This window comes from Hakea prostrata, chromosome 2 (genome assembly GCF_041222555.1).
Source record: "Hakea prostrata isolate BN-2017 chromosome 2, UWA_Hpros_2, whole genome shotgun sequence".
NCBI classification, from domain to species: domain Eukaryota; kingdom Viridiplantae; phylum Streptophyta; class Magnoliopsida; order Proteales; family Proteaceae; genus Hakea; species Hakea prostrata.
The window spans coordinates 11109773-11135302 of NC_142601.1; the positions used below are offsets into that span (position 1 = coordinate 11109773).

General features: G+C 39.4%; 1 protein-coding gene across 1 annotated transcript; it reads right to left on the reverse strand.

The window, feature by feature from the left end:
• Positions 1-11174: 11174 nt before the first annotated feature.
• LOC149023717 (NAC domain-containing protein 53-like) lies at positions 11175-24800 on the reverse strand. Its single transcript, XM_089144221.1, has 6 exons — positions 24332-24800; positions 23933-24210; positions 23617-23820; positions 12412-12939; positions 12178-12289; positions 11175-11979 (listed from the first exon to the last, which is right to left on the reverse strand). Exons 1-6 carry the CDS (start codon positions 24498-24500, stop codon positions 11528-11530), a joined length of 1743 nt encoding a protein of 580 aa, XP_089000347.1. The 5' UTR covers positions 24501-24800; the 3' UTR covers positions 11175-11527.
• Positions 24801-25530: the final 730 nt, after the last annotated feature.

Genomic DNA, 25530 nt, shown 5'->3' on the forward strand with positions numbered 1-25530 from the left:
AACAAAATGGGGATAGATCTACATCATTCAATAGCTAGGGGAAAAAAAAAAAAAGAGAATGGGTGAATGGAGATTCACTTCCTCAACCAGATCAGCAAGAATAGAGGGGGAAAGGTTCTAGATCACAATCCGCACTTCGCTCACCTTCCAACACGTCTCCACTGCCGCCTAACCATCCAAAATAGCAATCATGATTATAATAATACGTTAATAGGGCGAGGGTTGCTATTTATATTGACCAAGGGCAAATTAGGGCAATTTCCCGCAAGCAAGACCTGGCGGTTGCTTAAAGGCCCTAAGCGACCTGGCCCAATCAACCACCTTAAGCAACCGCCCCCTAGTACATTGCTATACAAGAGTGTTTTGCTCAAGGGGTTGACTCCCAACCTCAACCTAACCCTGATCAACATATGGGGGAGGTCTTACCTTCATTCCGAACATCTCCAAATACCTCTTGCCTTTTACCAGAGATCCAACTTCCCAGTAAGCCAGGTTCTTCATCAAGAGAATCCAAATCCATTGGTTTAGGGTATGGATCATGGACTTCTATCCGGACACTCCACAACTTAACCCGGCTTGACCTTCGGATTATCGGACCTGCAATAAGGATTTCAGGTTAGAATTGTGGGGGTTGTTACAGTAACGGTGCCCGAAATTCTTGGCTGAACCAGATTTTTTCAAAAATGTCCAAAACAAAAGGGGTTAGATTAACAGGCCAGCTCAAGCAAGGTTTGGCAAGAGTAGGGAGAGATCAAGGCCTCTTGTCAACTCCAACAAATTTCTTGAACCTGATCTGAGACAAGTAGTGCGTGATTTGGCCTTTGTTGTATGCACACCAGTCCAGCTTTTAAAAGATCGTCACACCTTAGAGGATTATGCTTGGGAGCAACGCTACCCCGAGCAGCTGACCACCCAGATGAATTTTTGGGTCCAGATCAAATCTGGACTGTTAATTGAACACTTTATTAAATGGTCCAGATTTGATCTAGACCCAAAAATTCATCTAGGCAGTTAGTTGCTTGGAGCAGGCGTTGCTCCCAAGCAATTTGCCACCTTAGATGCCTCATAGCAATCATATGAAAATACCCATCAAAAAAAGGCCAAAAACCCACCCTTATCTTTTCAACTTGAATAAATGAATCTTGCATATATTAGGTTTGTGAATAAAGACTAAACAATGAGAAAAAGAAAATTAATTGCAACTACATTGTTTAGGCAACCACTGATTATCAAAACTATAGCTAGGGAATCTCCCTACTTAACCCCCCCGGGGGGGTTGGGGAGATCGAAAGGTCCTCAAGCCATATATTTTAATAATTAATGACTCACACTGAGACATAAGACGAGTTTTTATAAAGCACACTATGTTGCAAAGACCACGTAAAGTAGCAAGTAATAATAAAACACAGAGAACATCCATCGACGAGTATATCTATCAAATGATTAAAGTAGCAAGTAATAATAAACACCAGATAAACATCCACCGGAGAATAGATCTATCAAATGATTAAAGTAACGAGTAATGAACATAGAGAACGTCTACTGAAGAGTAGATCTATCAAATGATAACTTTCAAAGAAGAGATTGACATAGATGGAGTAAAGATCTTTGGGAGAGAAATTGGGTACTCAAACCCAGGTAGCCCACCCTTCAGACACGCTTAGTCCATTCACAAGAAAGAAAAATATACCAAATGGGCTTTGCACAACTTCCAGAAGACCGCGAAAGTAGGTTGTTCGAAGTCCATTGGGATAAACATCCTTAATTGGGAGTCCTGCATTTAAGATATGCCAAAAGAAAATCTTAAATTTGGGATGAATGTTAACTTCTCTTTCCAGTGGGGAATCTCTCCAGAATGATTGACAAATAGAATCTAACTTGTTACACATAGACTTAGGGAAAAGAAAACGCTAAATGGAGATTAAATTGTATCAATATGCTCCGACTTACAAAAGAATTGAAGATTTTTTTGATCTAGCTTTATTATGGAACAACTGTGTCCCAGCTAATAGCTTCCTCGGTCATCTCCTTAATACCCAGGAGGGAAGAAAGTCTTAGTTTGGTTTTGTTACTAATTGTTATGGACAATTAGGCATGAATTGTTGAATCGAAACAAATTTGCTGAGTCAGACCAAAGACTCTAGAACCAATGAGAGAAAGATCTGCTGGCAAAGTCCAGGCAATGGAGCTTCTTGGAACAGATGGCGGCAGAAGGGCCAGGAGCCATAGAGCTCGATGACAACTGCTGACGCTTGATAGCTTTTCAACCGAATTAGCATTGGATGGGAGATTTGGAGTATCCTCTCCCAAAAATTCATCTCTCGAGCATTTAATTCAACAATAAATGCCCTAAATCCCATTAAATGCCTAGGGCAGCTTGGAATCTTCTCATTTGTTGTGGTGCTATCTCGAGTACTACAAACCTCTCTTTTGTCTCCTCAATCGACAAACAATGTCACATCAGGGTCAAACTCAAGTTGATTCCCTGATTCATTTGCGGAACCAACAGCTATCCTGAGGATTGTGCCAACCAACCTATAGCGTCTTTCGTATCCAGAAGCCATCTCTGCCATCCATTTTCCATCACATAATTGAAGCGTATGTTGAGGCCACCAGGGCTGAAGGTTCGTTATAAAAGAAGGGCAGTTATACAGGTAAAGGGGAGGGTTCTCCAGCCATTACTCTTCTTCATAAATCCACCAAGAACATTCTCTTTGTGATTCTCTTGCATCCTCCTTGAGTTATTTATTTCTCTAGGAGTGATTTCCGGTTTCTTCTTCAAGGACTGACTTAATCATTAGAAGTGGCTTCCCGTCCCAAGAGGCGGCCCACTCTCTCCCACCTTTTGATTTCAGGAGAACCGGATCTAAAGTGAACCTGAACCAGTATGAGGAAGATCGGTCTTCCACCAACACTAACGTTCCCACTAAACCATACGCCATGCACTCTTGTCAAAGTTAATCTCTTAACTAGTGAGATCAAATAAAATATTCAAAATGGCTTTAATTGTGAGCACATCTTCCATAATGACTCTATAAAAAAAGAAATGTACCATCCACCAAGAAAGAGAACATCTTTATCTTGGGCATTTCCAATTTCATCCATTCCATCCATTTTTCCATCAATAGACGAGACATAAGGTTAAAATATGATGCTCTACAAACTCCTATTGCAAGCACAATTGGTGGGCTAGAAAACACAAAAAGGAGCAGGATTTTGAAGCACGGAAATTGTAAGTTAATGAAATCCATACGGGTTTGGACTCTTTCATTTGTTTGTGTTTTGGTTTTTTCTTTTAACAACTTTTTCGTATCGTTTCTAGAGAAAGAGAAAAGACAAGAGTGAAGAACCAGGGAAAGAGTGGAGAGAAAGGAACTTGTTAGGAAGATGAAAACATTTATCATGTTGTTTTAATGTCAACAGTTAGATTTATTTTAATTACATATCATTCATTGGTAGGGAAATGGATGGAAATGGAAATGAGTAGACAAAAGATATAGGAAAGCTCAGGTGCATGTCTAGCAACTCAACACCCCAAAAGAGATTTGAGTTCATGTGTTCCTTCAATGGCCTTGAGAGACCTTTATGACAAAAAGAAAGAGGTAAGGATCCAGAGGACACCTGTATTAGACCTTTCAAACCTTTGGCATGGTTTTTCTTTTTTCTTTTTACTTATTCTTAGAAAATCAATAGTGAAAACTATTTTGACATCTCTATCTGCCACCAATTTCTTCTTCCACGATAGAGATTGACGAAAGCATGACGCTTAGCCGATTGGAACACAAACCTCCGGGATTTTAAGAAAACCATTGGGATAGATGAAAAATTTTAGTAGCCTTACAACCAGAAATGTAAATCTTGTAGGTTGCTTAAGAATTCAAGTGCAATCAAATTTGTGCTGTTTAGGGACAACCGAACAAGTGATGGGTTACTAAAGCGGTTGGCCCAACCCCTGGGGGGTCTGGGCGCACCCAGGCACATAATTTAATAATATATATATATATATATATATATATATATATAATATATATATATATATAACCTCTGAGGTGTTCGTGGTGCGCTTAAGGAAAAAGAAAAAGAAATAATCATATAAAAATCTAGATTTGGAAAGTGTTGACAATCAAAACTTAAAAACAGCTCTCTACCTAATTTTAGTTTTCTATTTTTTCAGTCATTTTAAACAGAAACAAGTCCGTACCAAACACAGTCAAAAACGATTTCTTGGGTAAAAATCAAAAAGAAAAACCATGCCAAACACACAACCCATTGGAAAGGAATTCCATCAATTTTTATAGAAAAAGAAGAAGTGGTCATAAGGGAATTTATCAAAACACACCAATGGGAGCCGAATCCTAGGAAACCTAGTAACTTACCAGTTAATTTCTATTCAACTCTATCATAGGTTTTAGACATATTCAGCTTGCAAGCTACAAAACCCAACTATCTTTGACTTACCCATAAAGTGAATATTTTTATTTGCAATGAATATTATCAGTAATTTGCTTGAGGGTTAAAAGCCCCTTGTCGGGGATGGGGGAGTGGGGAGATAAAAGAACTTAGAAAATGTTTTAGCCCTATTACCTGAAAGTTTTGCCAAAATTCTTGTACTGGACACTGCACATGCTAATGGATCTAAAATCAGAAACGTCTTAGGGATTGTCTTTCTGGGGGAATGAAGCAAAGTAAAGAATGGTAAAGCAACATCACACAAAAAATGTTGAACAAATATTCGTAGACACATGCAAATAGTATCTCAAAAGTATCGGTAAAAGAAGGCCTAGAAACAAAGTAAGACTGAGGCCTTATAGGGGCCCAAGATAAAAACCAGATCAGATGGAGAGGAAAGAGACTCAACCAAGTCACTAGGCACAGGCCGCTCAACAAAATCAAATAAACATTCCACAAAGGAAGTATCTAATAGTGAGGAAGAAGTATATAGATTTTACATAAACTCAACAAATACTTCAACCATCTGTGGCCATTAACAAAGACAAATTCAATTCCTACAAGATCTCCTATTGACTTTGGCAACTTGGTGATAAAAACAAGCATAGCGATCCCATCCAAGATGTGGACCTAAAATCTTAATGCTAAAGAATCCTTTTGAAGAGATGAGATTCTCCATTCAAAGTCTGTTTCTCTCTCCCACATTATGAATCTACACCTAATCACAGTCAGGGCACTACTCCTTTGGATTCGGTTGAACTGATGCAAGCATCTTATGAGGTGTCTCCACCAACTCCCCCTACGTCCCCAACTACTCAAATTATGCTGAAGCTTCAAACCATAACCATTCCCAATGTTATTACTTATCAAGCTTTGTGGGAGAATTTTCCAATTAAAAACAGTCTACCGAGTATGGGGAAGAGCAATCAAAATGTCTCACTTCTGATGCAAAAAGGAAAGCAATAATGCAAGAATCCATCACTGAACCAGTAGTTCTCCCGGTGAAACGTAAGCTTCTTACACAAATGGAAAATGAGGAAGATATCTCCAATACCAACATCACTTCACCATAAAAAAATAAAAAAATAAAAACTTCAAGTTTATGAATATGGAACCAATCCAATTGAGGCTAAGATGACTGGCCACTCAAAGCCATCCCCTTCACCATGAAACAACTGTGTACTAATTGTCGGGGTTTGGGTCAACCCGCGACAAGAGCTGAGCTAAAATTTCTCATCTCTCAAAATAGACCCAATCTTTTGTTTTTTAGTGAGGTCAAGTCGAGTCGTATGAATTCCCAAAGTCTTTGTAAATACTAAGGTTATCATTAGGTGTTTGTCTCCCATCCACAAGGGCGGTCTAATGGTTTGTTTTTATTGTTGGATAATCAAGTGTTAGTAGATTTAGTATGGTCCTCTAAGTGGTGCCTCCATATAGATATTACTTATCAAGTAAGAAGCTGTGTGCAATCTTTTGTTTATCTGTGTTCGATTCCACACATTAAAAAGTAACAATGGGATACGTTAACACAACTGGGATCCTTCATCAACTCCCCATGGGTCATAGGTGGGGATTGGAATGTATATCTCAACTATTCATATAGGAAAGGAAGTTGGCCACTCACCATATCTGACATCCAATCTTTTCAATCCTTTGAAAGATGTACGGTTATCGTCCATCAAATCTTATGGCCCAACATACACATGCACTAATATTCAGAAGAAAACTTGAAGAGTTGCAGGCCTATTGGACACTCCTGGGTAACAACTCAAGGACTCAAATGCTCCCTTTAGCATATGTGACTCATCTAAAGCTTGCACATTCAGATCATGTTGCTCTCTTATTGAGAACCAAACCCACTCAACAGTTCCATTCACGTCCATTCTAATTTGAGAGTTTTTGGAGATCTGAAAAAACCTATCCATTAGTAATATCAACATCTTGGGATCAAAGGATTGTTGGCTCTCCATCACGCAGATTAACAGAAAAGCTTCAATCATTGCGGGTTATATTGAGACATTGGAATCGGAACTATGTGCAAAATTTAGAAACTTTGGAGAGGTCCCTGAGACAAACATTGTCTACTCATTCACAAATTCCTCTTCATGATCAATCATATGGATGACTGGTATCGAGAAGAAAGTCAGCTATTGGCACTTCTCCTAAATATTACCAGTCAAATACATGCAAATGGCACCAAAAATCAAGAATATAGTGGTTGACCAATGCAAATAAAAATACAAAATTCTTTCATCTTTCTACTCTTAAGAGGAGGGCCCACAATTCCATTTGGTCTATCTCTGGTGGTTTGTATCTCACTAAGTGTGATGATATTGCATATGCTTTTTAGTGTCATTTTTAGACTTTATATAGATCTGTCAATCCACATTAGAAATAATCATACTTCTTAGTTATCAAGGATAGGTTAACTGCTACTGATTAAGAACTACTCATAGCAACTTTCACTAAGCAAGAGATACATAATGTAATGTAATTCATTGTCAATGGGTTGAAAGCACCGGGTTCAGATGGTTTTCATGGACTTTTCCATCAACATTCTTAGGATGCAATAAAGCAGGATGTGGTACAAATGGTGAATTCTTTCCTTGCTTCAAATGCCTTTACTTCACCATTTAATAAAACATTTATAACACTCATTCCAAAGGTATACAACCCAAGCTCAGTTGGTGACTTTAGACCTATCATTCTATGCAACATGAGTTACAAGATTCTTTCAAAACTCTTAATTAACTGAATGAGGTTAGTCCTACCCAATCTCATCTCTTTCTAGCATAATGGGTTTGTTAATGAAAGACACATCCAAGATAACGTCTTGATAGCCTATGAACTTATGCATAAAATCCATTAGCATAAGAAAAGTAAAAAAGGTCTTCAGGTTGTCAAATTGGATATGAGCAAGACATATGATCGTCTTGAGTGGTCTTTTATCACTCATACTCTCAATGGATTGATTGGCTTATTTTCTGTATTACCACTCCACAATACGCAATACTCTTCAATGGCTCACATTTGCCTCACTTCAAGCCTTCAAGAGGATTGAGATATAGTTTTGAGTTAGGTCATTTAAAAGGTATACAATTGTCAAGAGGAGGAGAGAGACTATCACATTTAGCATTTGTAGATGATCTTATTCTTTTTGGATAGTCTACCACAAATGAAGCCAATCAGTTCCACTCCATCCTTCAACAATATTGTTCTTTCTTGGGCCAACAGCTAAATTTGCAGAAGAATATAATTGATTATAGTCCAAGCACACCCACTTCTGTCAATAGAGAACTCTCCACACATTTTCACATTACACCCACTACAGAAATGGATATTTACCTAGGAATTCCTTTAATACCAAGGAAGCTCAACAAGAAACATTACTCTACTATTCTCCAACAAGTTAATTTGAGATTACAAGGATGGTGATCTCAACTGCTGACAGAGGCAGGTAAGATAATTTTGATACAGTCGACTTTTACATCTATGCCATCTTACTTCATGTCATGTTTTAAGCTATTGGCATCATTATTACAAGAGTTGGAAAAAGCCTCTAGACAGTTCGTATAGGCTAAGGGTTCTAAACAAAGGATCAACATTGTGGATTAGTCCCTACTGCAAACCCAAGGAGGGAGGCCTTAATATTAAGAATCTCCACTCATTAAACCTCGCACTTTTATCTCGAAAGGCATGGGAATTACTCAACCCCTCCTCTTCCCTCTGGGGGCGGCTCATAAAAGAAAAATATTTCAAACATACCATCTTCTTTGAAGCTACAAAATTCACCCACTACATCTTGGAGATGGAATTCCACCTTCAAGCTTGACATCTTATATACAATTTGACATGTTTAAACAAGTGGGTATTGGGACTACTATCAATCCTTGGAAGGATTCTTGGATATCAAACAAAGACTTGGATAAGGGATGTTTTCCCTATGCAACTCTAGCACCCTCTATTGTGTCAGCTCTTATCATCCTTTCAACTCAAACATGAAACAAAGGTCTTACACAACAGTGGTGGCCACCAGACATATCATCCTACATATCCCTCTTCCAACTGTTGCAGCTGAGGATAGAATTATATGGAAGTATACTTCATCATGGCTTTTTTTCAGGTAAATCAGCTTACAAGCTGTATATGTCCTTAACTTAGGCGAAGCATAGTCTTTCTATGGGCTAATGGAACCAGCTGTGGAAGTTACCATTACAGCAGTGAGTAAAAAAATCTCTACAACATACCTCTTACTACCTAGAGGATGTTCAGTTTCAAGGGCTTGCTTGTTTTGTGGCAACTTTGAGGTATCAGTACAACACATCTTCATTCAATGCTCATACACAAGTACCTTATGGACCATGCTCTCGATGCCTTCGCTCAATGCACATACAAATCCAACTAATTAGCTCCAAATCCTTGTCCAGGAATATCATCATACTTCGAGTTTGAAGGTCAGCAGTCTTAAAACTCTACTACCATTGTGGCAAATCTAAAAGCTATACATAGCAATTTTCGACACTGAACCACCCTCCCTCAATACATCAGGCAACTTTACTCATCTGGAGAGAATGGATCAACATGCCAAAGGATGATACGTATCCAGCTCCCAAGCATCCAGTTATGAACCGGTTTATCAGTTGGACACCACCCACTACTCCTTTCATTAAGCTAAATGTCGATGGATCTACATATGTGGAAAACAAACTATCAGGATTTTTGCTAGAGATTCACAAGAAAGATTTGTCTTTGCATTTGGCTAAGGGTGTGGGCACAAGACTCCATAATTGCAAAGGCATTAGAGATTAGAAAAGCAATTCATTAGAGCAACAATTTTTACATCACACACCTACAGGTTGAAAGTGACAACAATGCTTTAGTAACAATGTTATCCAATTTGTCCAACATACCATGGAAGCTTGATCATATTCTAAATGACATTCAAAACATGATGGATTCCCTCTCCTCCATTCACGTCCAACATGATTATCGTGAAGCCAATATGGTGGCGAACTCATTAGCCAAACACTCAACCTTGACACAGGATTGTTTCCTTTCTCTCGTGTTTCTTTTAGAGGACCACCAGCCCTCACAGTCATGCCCCTAATTCCTATAACTTATATAAGGGATTGAAGTTTCATCCTTAGCATTGATTTTTTTTTTTTTTTTTTTTTTTTTTTTTGTTGAGCTCGTTTGTTTCGATATAAATTTTTATTTAAAGAAAGAAACAATATTAAAACTCTATATATGCCATTAATGATGATGTTCATTCCAAATGGCTTCTTTTTTTATTTTCTTAATCAAAGATTAGACTAAACTTAAAACTCTGCTTTCTGCGCCGGGTGACCATCACTGGTGATCTGTTCCACATGATCTACATATTCCCACCTAATCATACAGCTTTCAGTGGGTGACATCATCATCGTTTAGGTCATCCACATGAACATATTCTCTTGATCACCAAATCTCCTATCTCAACAAATGACCTTTCTCGTTGCACGAGGCCTGGTTGTGTTTCTCATGTGTCTCGACCAACCAGTGATCAAGGGCCAAGGCTCGAACAGTTTCTACAGAATATTTTCTTCTTTTTTATTCGTAAAGCATCTATAGAATATTTTCAATCAGTAGACAATCACTTTCAAAATTATCTTCTAGTGATGTTGGGGTCCAGATTCAATCTTCTGCACGTTGATATTTTTCCTTTTTAAATTTAACTGGCTGGCATACTTAATATTTGTCGTTTCCCGAGTGGAAAATTTTCGATAAAATAAATTATTTTAAGAAAAAATTTCTAACAGCACCTCTTGTCTCCATAATAAGTTTTTCACACTTAAGATTTGAGATTAATATAAGTAATTAAAGAGTCTAATTGATAAATTGAGTACTTACGAGATAACATAAAGAGATAACTTAGCAAATAAGTTTGCTTCCTATCAACTCAAAAATAAAGTGATGAATCTGTAATTATTCTAATTTCTACCCACATAAAGAAAAACTTTTTTTTATTCATATGATTAATTCATAACCCATATTTAATCCAAAACAAAATCATCTTCCAAGTGAGAGAAAGAGAAACATTTGACTTTTGACTATATGTAAGTAAACCTGAAGTCCTATTGACAATAATCAATCAAAAAATTAACTTAAATTTTCCTTAAACTAGATTTTTCCCTAAGTGAACGAGAAACTAACATCCAACAAAAAGAAAAAACTTCCTTCCTCCACTATCTTTGATGGAATCACTTCTAATTATGTATATCCAATGGTTGACGAGTGGCGAACCGATGCGGCTTACCATGATTGCTTAGTACCAAAGACGAAGCATCCAATGCGCACAAGGATGGATGAATGCACGCCCTACCCAGACACAGAGGATCTGAACTCAGCAATGAACCCATGGTTTGTCCGGTAGTGGCAACAGACTCGAATTTCTCGAATTTTTCCAGCGCCCTCCAACAACTATGAACTTCCATATCCCTTCCAAACTCCCCAGCTTGATTATATCTACGTGATGAGCACAATTGCGTGATCCCCAATCCCCAAACGGGCTCTCTCATGCCTTCTCAATCGCTTATAATCTTAACTACGGCTTCAAAAACTGAACCAAATCAGATGATCCAAATTGAAAGCATTTCCCATCCAAACCCAATTGAAAGCATTTCCCATCCCAACCCAATTGAAAGCAGTTCCCATCCCATTCCATCCCATCCCAACCGGGTCCATCAACATTTCTGATTCAGATCCGGATTAAGCCTTGCCGCAGAATATATGTTCTGCTCCATCTCCTGAACAAGTTATAATGTAGGCTCCAAAAAAGAACAGTTAGTTCAAACGAGGTTGGGGGGGGGAATGGAGAACACCTTAGACGCATGCGCATATACAAATATATCAAGTACAAAATCAAACGTATTGCCTACTAATGAGTAAATCCTGTCATAAGCTTCAACCTAGAACACTATTCTTTGTCCGACAACAGATAATAAAATAATAATGTATCTAAGCTATCCCATTCAGGGTTTCCCTTTCTTTTCCCTTTTTAAACAATATCAATGTGGTTAAACAAGTAGACAAACCTGCATTATTTTGTATAGACGCAGCATCCAATTTTGTAGCCAACTGAAAGTATCAGAACCCAGAAGATGATTAGGTAGAAACTGCTACGCACCATCAGGGATCCTGCCTTACCTGAGAGTAGACCAGCCAGAGGTTCAAAACCAACAGAGTGGCTTACAATCTGTTCAGTAGCCATTAAATCAGTCCTCATCATGCCATAGGACAAGAGGAGACCCAAATCTTCACCCTTGGACAGTGACCAGTCTATTCCACTGCCTCTGAATGTCACGTCGCTTACACGTATCATCCCCGCGGTAACATGGATTGATCTGGAAGACTCTGTTGACGACGACTTCTGTCCCAACGCTACCTCTTTTGTACAGGATTCTTCGGCAAATGCTGGAGGAGCAGGGATGGAACCCAACATACGACTGACACCTTTGGCAAGGGTATTGTCCCAACCCTCATATTGAACATCTGAAACATAAAAATGACAAACATAATGATCCCTATATTATGTACGAACAAAAATGCAGAAACTGATACTTCTTTGATATACAACATAAAACCCTGGAATATGAATAAACTGATATATACAATTCTTCTTGTTCTTTTTCCCCAAGAACCAGATCTCAAGGCAATCAGTTGGAACTCCACCTGAAATAAAACATGTACCTGGTTCAAGCTTTATGTCATCTGACTTTTGCTTTGAAGAAGAAGCACCTTCGCTACCCAGTGGCTTCGAGGGCTGTGGCATTTGCAGTGGTTCTCCAGTTCCACTATTCACCTATATGAAAGGCAACAATAGAAGTAAGTCTAATTTCACAAGCAATAACCAAAAGATTTTTTTTTTCCCTTCTCTTTTCTTCAACAAACAGAAGGAGCCTGAAAGTTGATGATTTATCTTACCACCCTGTTGGAAGGTGAAGGGTCTAAGACAGGATATTCACTCTCTAAGATATCAGAGGAATCTAGAGGACCAGAAACCAAGCCATTGTTGACAGCATCAAAATATGTCAGGTATTCATCGAGCATTTCCAACCCTGAAGGAACTGCCTCAGCAGGGTTTTGGAGGTCCTTTATTTCTAGGAATGAACCATCACCGACAGGGCAACTATCAGAAGCATTGGAGCATTTCATTTCATCATTAACAGGGTTATCAGAAATATAATTGCCATCCACAGGATTCAAAAAGTCATCCAACTCAAAATATTCATCTTTTAGTGGTTGAACATCTATCTGATATTGTTCTGGTGAGTCCAAGAACTTTTGGTCCTCAGGTGGCTCTGGCAAGTCAGCCTGTCCAGCACTGCCAATAAAGACCTTCTGATCATCCACAGGGAAGCCATCAGCTTGCTCTATGTTGTTGGAACCATCTCCATGATAAAAGTCCAATGAAAGAGGAATGTTTTCAGATGGCTTAACTGTGTCCATGTCCTGAAACAAGTAAAACCCAGAGTTTAAGGAAAATTGCATGGAACCAGAAGAAAATGAGATTAACAAATTGAACCACAAATGTAAGCAATCTCGATTCTGTAAATATGTGAGGCATCCACTTAGAAAGGAAACTGGAAAAACGAACCAGTTGTAGGCACAGAATTAGGCAGAATGGTTTATGCTGCAAGCAAGAACATATCCCAACAATCCAATATAGCTAGAGCAGCACCATATATTTCAGCTGAATTGGTCAATACTGCTGACACACAACTGTAACCTAGTAATCAAGAATAAGAAGACTCGTATAAACCTCTAGTCTTGGACATTTTGGGGGCTTTTGGTTCCACAATTCTTTGTTCCAGAGAATCAAGTTTCCAGATTAAATAAATCATTTGGTTTGAAATATTCATGGAATCCACATGATTCTGTAGAGTCAGATGGTTCCAGATTTTAGTGTAAAATGGGTAATTCTATGGAAAACATCTCAATAGGTGACTTCCAATCGGAATCACCAAATTGAACTATGAGTATTTATGGGTGTGATTCTACGGAATCACAAAAATGCGAGCTATATCCGTGCTATTTGAACCCTGAACTCTTGCCCTCTATGATTGCCAAACCTTCAACCTCTGCATTCCTTCTTCCACAGGTGCTTTCCAATCGCTTGTTTGCAAAATCAAAGGTTGTTACTTCCGCTTCCATGAGATAACTTCAACATTCTTCATGTCTTCCGATCATCCTTCCACTGATCGTTTTCCAGTAACCCCATAAGAGGCTCCCGCTATCAAGGTATTGTTCTTCTCCCACTTTGTAGCAAATTGATACTTCTAACTTAACCGCTCCTGAGTATGTACACGAACTGTGTGTTCTGGTTGTTTAGAAAGTGGACGTTCTGTGGAACTTTAGAAACTAACAGCCCATTTTCCCTCTCTCAAAAGCCTGTATTGAAGTCGTAAGAGAAAGGTGTGGGAGTCTCCGATTTCACGCTTGGACCCTGTTTAAATTTCCCTATGCCCACCGACTGCTAGTTATAATGCTCATCTCCCCATTAACTCCCTTAATGTTTTCACACCTCCTTAGGATTTAAATTTGACACTGATACCCTCCAACCAACAACCTAAACCAGGTAAAAACTGTAGGAATTTACATAGCCAAGTCACTTGCTACATTCATGATTGTTATTGGTTTAAACGCAACTGGATAAATAATATTTTAAATGCTTACAAGATGGTTTTAGTTGGTCAAAGTACATTATTCAGATTTCATCCTATTGCAAGCGATTCAAAATAATTTGAGATGGAGAACTATGGGAACAATACTGCATGGCAGGTCCTGTACGTTTTCTTTTTTCATAATCAAACAATTGTTTATAGTTTTGTTATATTTTCTATAAATTGGAATGGAAATTTCAAAATTCTATAGTTTAGTTTGTTATAGTTTTAACGAAAATAAATGTTATGGTTTTGTTTTGGTTTAGGGTATGGAGTTCCATTATTTGCAGTTTTGAATGATGGAAAGCATACATTAAACTACCAGTTCCACAGATGGGCTGGGGTGGGTTATGGACCATTCATTAAACAATGTCACCTTGGGGGCCAAATAGGCAGGCCCAGACTCCCTATCCTGCCACAGTAAGCGCAATCAGTTCAATTAACTTTTATGTTTTTTTGATAAAAGAAAATTTATTGAGCAAAGCAGCTGTCACATGCAATGGAATCTGCTTTGCAAGAAGTCAGAAGCCATTAATTGGTTGGTATGCGACCAAACTTTCGAGAGCTCAACCGAAAGCGCCAACAATTCCAACAAATCTTGCCAACAAATTGGAGGTTCTTGGGATAACCTTTCGTTTCTGTGATAGAATTCCATATCCTAAACCTACTCGCTTATTAGTCTCCTGAAGGATCCGTTTGACCCATCAATTTCTTCAACCATCCATGGATAATTAAAAATAAGGGTCTTTACCAGCTGGACTCAAGCTTGTAAATTGCAGCTGGACCTCCTGAGATTCCAAAAAAGTTGACAAAGTTACCTGGTCCCATAACTTGGAGTGCTAATTACCAACAGTAAGGGACTTTTAGCCATTTTATGACCATTCTACCCTTGGTAAGGCAGAATGACACCAATGCCCTTCTTTTCTTCTTTGTCCTCTTCACATGCAATTCAAACCCTTTTTGCAAAACCTCAGCCACCACCGTTCCATCTGTGACACCATTATTGGCACCAACATCGCTAGTGGTTATGATGAAATTGCAAAAACCAGAAGAACAAGAGGAACTGCAGGACCATCCTCTACGACAAAGATGGGTTCGGCAAGGTTTCCAAACTTGCTAGTGCATTTCTAGCCTTGGCAAATCAAGTCTGTGGGACTCTGTGATTCTGTGATTTAGATGGTGGTGCAGAGACAATCCTAAAAAAGAACTAAACAATTTTTATTTTTTTTTATTTTATTTTTTTTTTTTTTTGGGGGGGGGGGGGGGGGGAGAGACTGGCCACCATTAAGTTGTACATTGGTTGTTGTTCTAGTTAAATGGCTTCGAGACTTCCATCTCTTTCAATGTCCTTTCATTTATTCTAAGAAAAGTGAGGCTTCTTCATGTTGTGATCAATTCTTTTAAATATTATCTTGCACATAGAACAAAATTCCATCGAAACTAGAGAAATTTCCACCGAAATTTCCCATTTTGGAAAATGTGAAACAAAACTCATGAGGACCGAAAAAAAATCCTCAGTTTCGATCGAAACTGTCGAAATTTCGTCGAAACTTGTCGAAACTTGTCGAAACCTTGAAACCTATCGAAACTTGGTTCAACCCAGTTGGACCAGCTGGTTCATGAGGAAAAGAATTCCCAAATTTTGTGGGAAACTTGGAAAATTTTGTGGAAACCTAGGAAATTTCGTGGAAACCTGGAAACTTGGGACTTTTTCCTGTAAATTTTGTAGCTTTCCCAAATTTTCAATTTTTTTGTTTATTTCATGTTTCCCCAAATACCCACAACAAATACCCCCTCCATCAGGACTTCCCTATCCAAAGTGCGTATTCCCTCAGGTTGGTTAAGCATATTGATGACCAGACTCATAAAGTTACAGTTGTCGATTAACTTGACAACCATAGGCATAAAATGTCATGGGATGTCTATGTTCGTTGGTTGGAGGAGAGGATGTTACAGGCATAGTACTACTCAGCACACAAGATGAATCAACTCTTGGCACTCCTCTTAACACTAAGTTGTATTTTCCTTTTATTGTCAACTATTTTGAAGTTATAAATTATATTTGAATGTTATGTGCTTAAGTAGTTAAGTTTATAATGTACTTTTTGGACAACTCTACATTGATGTTATGTACATTGAATGACATATCTACATTGATTTTTTAGCAAAATACAACAAATGTTTTCTTTATACTCTAATTAGCTTAAATACAGGATCCCACCCCAAAATACTCTCTAAATCCTGTCGAAACTTGTATGGAAAAGTCCTCAGTTTCCTCGAAATTTCCCAAGTTTCCACCTAAGTTTCTCATTTTCACCCGGTCGAAACTTGAGTTTCCCTCGAATTTTTTACCATGATCTTGGATATCAATTTGGTTTTTTTTTGGATGAATAACCAAGTTCATTACCAAAGGAGAATAGAAAGGGCAGGAAGAGGAGATATGAGGAGTGCAAGGGTGGAGCCCGAACAAACCTAAGACTAAAAAGAGGCTAAACTAAAGGCACCAAGCCTCACAACAAGCAGAAGGCCAGCACCAAAAGATATGCAACTTTGATCACTAAGCCGAGTGAAATCTAATTCTTCACTCTATTCTTTTTCTTTTCTTTCTAGGAGATCTAAAGTCAACAATGAAATATTCATTGATTTGATGACACCCCTTGATAATGGCTTTGCTTCGCCTACAACCATCTTGATCGGGAGCGTAAGCGAGGGTAGAGATATCGGTCACTGTAGCATCGTCAATGGTGTCCTTATCACACAACAAAGGGAGATCACTATCACCAGAGACAGGCTGGCCACAAGCAAAGGACATAGGGAAACGGGAGAAGAAGAAACAGCAGGTCGAGCTCTTGAGATAGTTGGATATCCCCAGGTCAGGCATCCCCACTAGAATGGCGAAGGAAGAGGAGGAAAGGACCGATTGATAATGGGGGGAGGGGGGAGGGGGGAGGGGGAGGGGAGGATGGGAGGGGGTTAAGGGGGGAAAGACCAAGAGGAGATAGAACTGGGATGGGCTAAAGTGGGGGAGGAAACAAGAGTTGGGTCAAGTGAAGGGCTAGGCCAAGAGGATTGGAACCAGGAGGGAAGGAGATGGGCTGGGACAAAAGTGCTGGCCGGGAGGAGTGAAAGGGAGGTAAAAGTCTTAGTAGGAATAGGCCTTGGCTAGGGCGACAATGGGGAGGATCTCCAACAATGGTTTTGTGGGGTAAGGGAGAGATACGAAGGTGGGGGAGAGAGCATTCAGCCGTAGTGTTACACTAAAAATGGGTCTGAGGTAGATGAAGGCACAGGTGCAAGGCAATAGAGGGCAAGGGAAGAGAGTCGATTACAAGATGCTTAGGGACTTCCTTTGCACAAGGTTCAGGTTGTGGATTAGGCACTTATCAGAGACAATAGGCGGAAGGGCTATACAAGGTTGCAAGTGGACTGAAATGGCAATCAAGGAACAAAATTCGGTCGAAACATTTTTCTTTTATTTTTTTTAAATTTCGACCCTAGGTTTCGGGCTTTATGTGACATCCACTTCCTCTGATTTCTTGCCCCCTACCTATATAAAGCATGATAAATATAATGAAACTAGTATTTTGCCCAAAAAAACACTGAAAATTTATCATTCAAGTACACTAACAAATGACTGGTTCCGACAAGTACAAACTATATTGCATACAGGCGTAGAATCATCAATATACATGAATTGTTTGATAGAATGGTTACATATACAACAAGTCAATAAAATAAAATGACCAACTAGATCAAGAAATGGTGTCTCACGTGTATTAAGTTGAAGCCCATATATCATATCTACATATGTATTTTGAAAACAAACTAAACAAGATCATAATCCTAGGCTAAACATATAATAATCTCAAGGCAATACAAGATCATTTTAAGGCATGAACAAAGCAAAAACAAAAAAAATGGAAGTTTGGATCTATTGGGTATGGCTCATGCTTCACATTCTATTGTTGCTGGAGTTTCCTTTGTAGTTGTTGTGGATTAGGAGGTGTTTGGAGGCAAAAGATGAGCAAAAGAGGTGTTTGAAGGCAAAGGAGTCGTGGAAATTAGATGAAAATGGGATATAACAAAAATTGAGGAAAAACAAGTCGGAATGTCAAAATGGTTGAAATGGTCGAAACCTCCAAAATGGTCGAAATATCAGAAATTTCAGTCGAAATATATTACTTCTGTGAAAAAGTCTGCATTTTGTTTTGATTTTGAAAAAATACAGGCATTTCGGTCGAAATTTCAACCATTTTGACCGAAATTTATTCCATGATGGCAATCTCATAGGCGGTTCCTGTGGCAACACACAGAGGCACGACTTAAGAGGTAAGCAGCAGCTAGAGGAGCAGGCTACACTATAGGCGAGGATCTAAACAGCGTATCTCTGTCAAGCAGTGGCTGCAAAAGGTCCCTGATCTCCAAAAGCGAAATAAACATAGGATTCTAACAAGGGAAGGCAGCTGCAATTTCGGCCAAGACTGGGATCATAGATGGCAGTAAGGGTCAGAGGGAGGAGGGGAAAATGAGTGGTTTCAGGCTGTACAGGGGTGAGATTTGGGAAGGAGGCAAGGGCAAGATTTCAGAGAGGATGGGAGATGATGTAACCAGGCCCAGGCCAAGAACTACCAAAGATGGGCCCTAGGACCAAGCCCAAATGGTGCACCAAAGAGCCAGATGCCCTAAGGAGTATTTTAGTAAATTTTCATGCCCCTCCTCCTAAGCCTAGTTAGATTCCTTGCGTAATAAGGAGTCTAGAACTGTTTTGTTTTATTTAATTGATAGTTAAGATAATTAAGAATCCTAGTTGGAATCTATTTATAAGATTCCTTCTTGATAAATATTATTTAATTTGCTATTTTGTGGTCCTGGTTATTAGTTAGCTTCAAGTTGTTATCTCAAAGATTCCTTTTTAGTTGAGCTGTAAAGGGGATCCTTATCTATAAAGGATTCCCTAATTGAGTCCACTTTGGTTTCCTCGTTTAAGTCCAAGTCTTCCCCCCCCCCCCCCAATGTAAGGTTATTTATGGCACCCCACCCTCATGTAAGGAGGACAATTGAAGAATAAAAATTTAACACTTGGGAGCCATAGGAAGCTACCACATGACCTGCGCTGAGAAGCTAAATGAGTTCTCTCTGAAATTTCCAGCATCATTCTTCATCTTCTTAAGCTTGGTGATAACCTTCTTCAACCCAAGTGCAAACAACAGCTCTCCCAAACCAGTAAGTACATCTCCCACCCCTCCCCTCCATCGCAAGACTTCCCCCGCCGCTCACCCCTATTATCAAGGTCCTTGCCCCCTTGCCGCAAGATCTCACCTCCCCCACCCCTCCCCATGCTTGTGGCAGAAAGCCTTCACTCCCCCTCCTCTCCTTCCCACCCTCTTTCCCCCTTGCTTGATCTTGAGACAGATCCGAAAACAAAAAAGAAAAGAAGAAGAAAGAAAGAGGAAGGAAAGAAAGAAAGAAGAGAGAAAGGGAAGAAAGACCAAGAATTAGATATAAGCAGTCAAGAATCAATCAAGAAAGCCCCAAGCCTAACCGCAATTACCAAGATCCTTTATTCTCTAACCGCAACTCTCAAACCTTTTCCACCTTTTCCCTAATTGTTAAACCCTTTCCCCATCCCATAAGCTGAATTGTTTCCTCTCAAAGTTCCCGCCCAATTGGGTTTGTTAAAATCCTAACCTCTCCCATCCCATTTGAACACTTCATTTTCATCATTCCTTCCTACCTAGGATTTCCCTGGATATCCCAAAACTCTAAGTATCTCAATCCACCAGCCCATCTCAGACTTTGTTAAAACCCTAAACCAACCTAACCCTTCCCATATCCAAGGTATAATTTCTCAGTCAGATCATGTACTCACCATCCTATAGCCAAATATGTTTCCTACGACTCTTTGTCTAACTCCTACCGAGCCTTCATATCTTCTTTCTCTATTGCATCTATTCTAAAGATTTAGCAGGAAGCCTATGCTGATAAAAATTGGAAGGCAGCAAAGAAGAAAAATGGTACTTGGGAGTTGGGAGTTGGTTACTCTTCCTCTAGGGAAACAACTGGCAGGTTGTAAGTGGGTGTTTGTGGTCAAACAGAACGTGGATGGTTAAGTCAATATGTTGAAGGCTAGACTAGTTGCAAAAGGGTCCACCCAAACTTATGGAAAAGATTATCAAGAGACCCTCTGCCCCTGTTGCAAAAAAAGGGTCTTGTTATCAGCATTTGTGAATCAAAATTGGAATTTACATCAATTTCATGTAAATAATGCATTTCTACATGGAGAATTGAAAGAAGAGGCCTACATGGAAATCCCACATGACTTCTCTGATAGCAAAACAAAAAGGAAGATTTGTTGATTGAAGAAGTCGAATTATAGGTTGAAGCGATCTCCCAGGTGTTGGTTTGGACGTCTCCAAAAGGTTGTGACATCGATTGGTTACAAACAAAGTTATATTGACCATACTCTCTTTGTGAAAAGGTTAGGAACTCACATTACTCTTCTTATTGTCTATTGGATGACATTGTCATCATTGGGAATGACGGTGCAGAAATACAAAAGCTAAAGAGCTTCCTTGGTAAGGAATTTGAGGTTAAAGATCTAGGAAAACTCAAATACTTCCTCGGAATTGATGTTGCTAGGTCAGAAAAAGGCATCTGTTTGTCCCAAAGAAAGTATATCATGGACTTACTCTCAGAAGTAGGTATGTTGGGATGTACAACCATGAATACCCCAACTAAAGTAGGCATTAAGTTCAAAGAGAAAGAGGGAGTACCATTGGATAAAGGGAGATATCAAAGGCTGGTTGGGAAATTGATTTGGGTATTTATCCCACAACAGGCCCATCATTGCTTTTTCAGTAAGCCTAGTGAATCAATTCATGCATAACCCATAATCGACTCATATGAATGATGTCACTATAATACTTCAGCATTTGAAGTCTACACCAGAAAAGAAAATACTTTTTTCACCCACAAATAATTTGAAAGTGGAAGCATATACAGATGCACATGAGGTTAGTTCCCCTAATAGAAAATCAATATTGGGATATTGCACATTTGTTGGGGGCAATCTAGTGACCTAGAGAAGTATGAAACCAAATGTGGTGGCATTGTCTAGTACAGAGGCCGAGTATAGATCTATGGTTCGAGGAGTATGTGAGCTTCTAGGGTTGAAGGGTCTATTACAAGATATTGGGTTTCCTATTACAAGCCCCCTGATGTTGCATTGTGATAATAAGGCTGCCATCAGTATAGCCAATAGTACAACATGATTGTATAAAACATATTGAGATGGTCAAATTTTTTTTTGTCAAGGGAAAATTGGAGCAATGACGCCGATACGTATGCCTTTTGTGAGGTATGGAGAACAAGAAGTTTTCAAACTGAAGGGCTTGGTCAAAACCATGGACTTCTTCATCCTTAATATAACAAAGGATATAAGAGGGTGACAGCAAAGACTTCCACGCATATTCTACCAACCTAGAGACATTCTTGGCTTTTTGTTGCGTCCATATGGAGGGGCTTGCCAATGAGGGAGGCTATGTGGCTCAGGCAATCAATGTTCCCAAAATGGAGGGGGGGTCTAGTAAGGACACCAGGAGAAGGATGGTCTACATGTGTAGCTTCTTGAGTTTCATTTGGGGATTCCATTAGTGAAGGAAGAATTCATCTTTCCCCACTAGCCATGGGGCACCTTCAATAGCTCACATTCTAGCTTCTTCATCAAAGAACCTATAGATGAAGACACCATCATTAAGCATGTAAGTCTGAAGGCCACCCTCCAACTACCATTGCTTGCTGAGAGAAGCCTAAACAACTTTGAAAGCTGGACGATGCAGAGGAAAATTCTTACCAAGCATAGTCTTGATTTAGCTAAACCAACAGCTAGGGATTCTTCATGGCAGAGGGCATAGCAGGTGGATCCATCTGAGGATGGGTGGTGAAGTCGAGGCTGGGATCTGAGTTTTTTTTTGGCGGTGGGAGAGGAGAATAGGACAACCATGAGGGGAGGTGAACGAGAAAGGATTCCACCACCTCCCCTTATGGTTTTCGGGTGTCTAATGAACATGGAAGAATGGGTTTGCACTAAAGGAGGGTTAAATATGGGTTCTTGTGCCATCAATGAAAAACCTTAGGGACTTGGAAATAGAGAAGACCAGAATCTTCTCTAGCAATAACCAGTGAAACCTATGAAAACCATGAGATTTTGAGCCTTGTGGAAAACTTGTTTGGGTGCTCTGCTTCTGGGAAGCACCCGTTTATGCTACTGAACACGGAAATCTTCAGGAAACCAAGGGCACACAGGAATATAATCCTCAATTGGCTAGGTGCTTGACTTTTGGTCTACAGAATTCTCCCATCCATTACTCCGGAGCTCAAGGCCAGCATGAGGTGATCCACACATTGTGGTCAGCGAGAAATTGACAAGGAAAATTAGAGGGCAAAGGAGAGGCTGAGTCAAATCAGCCTATTTGAGCAGATTTAGAGCAATTGATGAGAAATTTGGACAATAAACTTTTGTGACCTATGTTCACCACAACATCCTAAAACTCTGTGACAGTCTGCAATTGAGATTGCCCATGGCAGATCTTTCAATCCAACCAGCACATTTGATCGATCTAATTCCTGTTTTCTAAACCATGAATGTAACAGAATCAACAAATCAAAATAATTCAAGAAAAACAAGAGAGAGAGCACTCGCTGTGTTTAATCTTCAGGTTGATAAGCACCCTGATGCCACTGCTGGTTTCCTTCCATAATTTGCCAAATCCTTTCATGGGGCTCATGGGCATGTATTTGAAGTGTAGGAAAAGGGTCAGATCAATTGTAAGAGGGAACTGTGTAGGTTGAGGTGCTGTGGACTGTGGACGCAAGGGTTACAGTAGGAGGGTAGCAGGGAAAAGGGAAGGGGCAGGGGAAGAAGACAAGAGAGCAATTTGGTCAGAAAACATTTTACTTTAACAATTTTTTTGCCCCAGAGTGACTGCATGGGTGCTCTCATTAACATTTTGCAACCTTAGAGGACGCATTTCCATTTTCACAAAGCTGAGGAATCTTTTTGCATTCCAATAAACCTCCGGGGGTCCAAGTGAAATATATCATTAAATTATAAGGATATTTAGAATTCAGGCTAAGTGTAATAACATCTGCATCTTATAAACAAAATGAAACAGATTCACTCACTCAAACCCCTAATATTCCTACTCTGCAGCCTAACCTCTTGACTTTTACCGGGATTCCATAATTAAACCGACTTCCAACAGGATCCTGAACCAGCCCTTCACGAGGCTATTTCTTCATCTCAACTCTCAAAGAGTAGAAAACCACTCAAACAAGTATCTTCAGATAATAATATAGGCATGAGTTACTAAAGTGCATAAGTGCTTACCTCAACTAAGTAGGTTATCCAACAATAATGACGAACCAGTATACCAAAACAAATCAAATAAACAGACAAAGCAAATACCTGCTCAAGATCATCAGGCTGAAGATATCCTTCATCCCCAACATCACCAAAGGCATCATCACCAGTCTCACCGTTTGGAATCAACAAATTCTCATCCAACTCATTCTCATCCCATTCATCCTCCATAAGTGGAGCTCCATAATTTTCTCCATTTTTAGGTCCCGCGCCACTTTTCTGGAAAATTCTACACAGAACAAATGCATCCTGACAACAAGAAGCAAACAAATTTATAGTTTTACAATCAATATCAGAGACGCATAACATAAATCCATCTCCCTTTACTCATAAATTCACCAAAAGTACTACTGGCATATACCTGTGCAATACCTAATTTCACCAACTGTTCGTCGACGAGCCTGTATTCATGCATGACCCAATTGGTCCGCTTCCCATGCGGGGCACGTCCAATGTGGAAAACAAGGGTCTTCTTCATACCGACAACCCGATTGTTCCGTCGGACCTCCCGGTCTTTCCCTGTCGTCTTCCAATAGCCCTTCTCCGTAGCGCGATTAGTCCTAGAACTCTTCCCATACTTCTTATCAAGGGCACCAAAGAAATACCACTCTAGATCTCTGCTCTTCAGCCTCGACAGAGCTAGAGAATCCAAAATTAATCAAAAAGCAACGTTACTGGTAGAGATAACAAAGCCAGGGCGGAGAAATTGATAATCTGAGAAGAATTTAATTGCAAAATCGAAACGCATACACCCACTGACCTGGAAGATCCCATGGCTCAGATTTGTAAAGATCAACTTCAGAAATTGCGTCGAAACGAAAGGGTTTCCCGAAAACCCTACGCCTAAGGTAGTAACTAACGAGTTCTTCATCGGTTGGATGAAAACGGAAACCTGGGGCTAGTGCTCCCACTGCTGCTTCGCTTCCCATGATGAATTATGTGATTAAACAGATTCGATTCTAAATATTCGAGGAATTGAAAGAAATTCGGAATCACACGGAGAAAGAGAAAAAAATATATATTCAGATTCAGCTTCAATCGACGTCGGAGAGTATTACGAAACCTATAATCATACCCTCCATCTTCGCCCTCGTTTGGATGTTTTCAGATTTAAAAAACATAAGAATGGTTGTTGATGATTCCAATAATTCCTTTACCAGAGAGCTTTTGACCGGTTAATCTAAACTAAACAAAACAAAACATCCTTCGCAGGCGTAGCAGATTGAAGTAAAAAAATAAATAAAAAATTCCCGTCCCTGTCCAGTGTTCACAACGGGTTTTCATTTCTTTTCCTTGCTAGGTTTCACGGTTCGGGCCCGGAATGAACCGGCGGTTACGCGAACCGCGTGTAACTGAAATTACCTACCCCTACCTGGGTTTTTTCTCTACGGTGTTTGGCAGACCAAGTCAATGTTTTGACCTTCTAGATCTTACCAAAAAAAAAAACCTTCTAGATGAAAGTCATCGGGCCAATAATGGGCTTGGAAATAGGATGGGCCTCATTTTGGTTTGTTGTTTCCCAACCTCGGGCCTTTGACAGGTTTTTCAGGTGCTATGACGTTCTAACCAGGATTCTACAAGTTTAGTATGTGTTTGATAATATTTCTGTTCTGAAAAACCAGTTCTTATGCAAAATAATTTTTTAATATTTTTGTGCTAAAAGACCGTTTTTTGTTTGAAAATGACGTTTGATAAATCCGTTCTGAAAATATTTCCAGAACACTAATAATAGAATAAGTTGGTGTGTTTTTTTTCGTTTTTGGATTGAAAAATAAAGTTGGTGTTTGATAAACTCGTTTTAAAGTTTTATTTTGAACCAATTTTATTACTTTTGTTTCTGTTCTTTGGTGAAAACATCTTTTTGATGTTCTGCAAAGAACACTTTTCTGATCGGTTCGTTCTTAAATATCAAAAGAACGAACCGTTTTATCAAACGCCTCTTTGACCAATGAGAATAAA

What these genes read in the sequence shown, in the direction of transcription:
- LOC149023717 (XM_089144221.1), bottom strand. Translation starts at nt 24,500, where the DNA reads ATGGGAAGCGAAGCAGCAGTGGGAGCACTAGCCCCAGGTTTCCGTTTT. An exon ending in TGAGCCATGGGATCTTCCAG is followed by an intron (nt 24,211 to 24,331) that starts GTCAGTGGGTGT and finishes TGGATTCTCTAG; the next exon opens with CTCTGTCGAGGCTGAAGAGC. An exon ending in CTTCACCTTCCAACAGGGTG is followed by an intron (nt 12,290 to 12,411) that starts GTAAGATAAATC and finishes CCTTTCATATAG; the next exon opens with GTGAATAGTGGAACTGGAGA.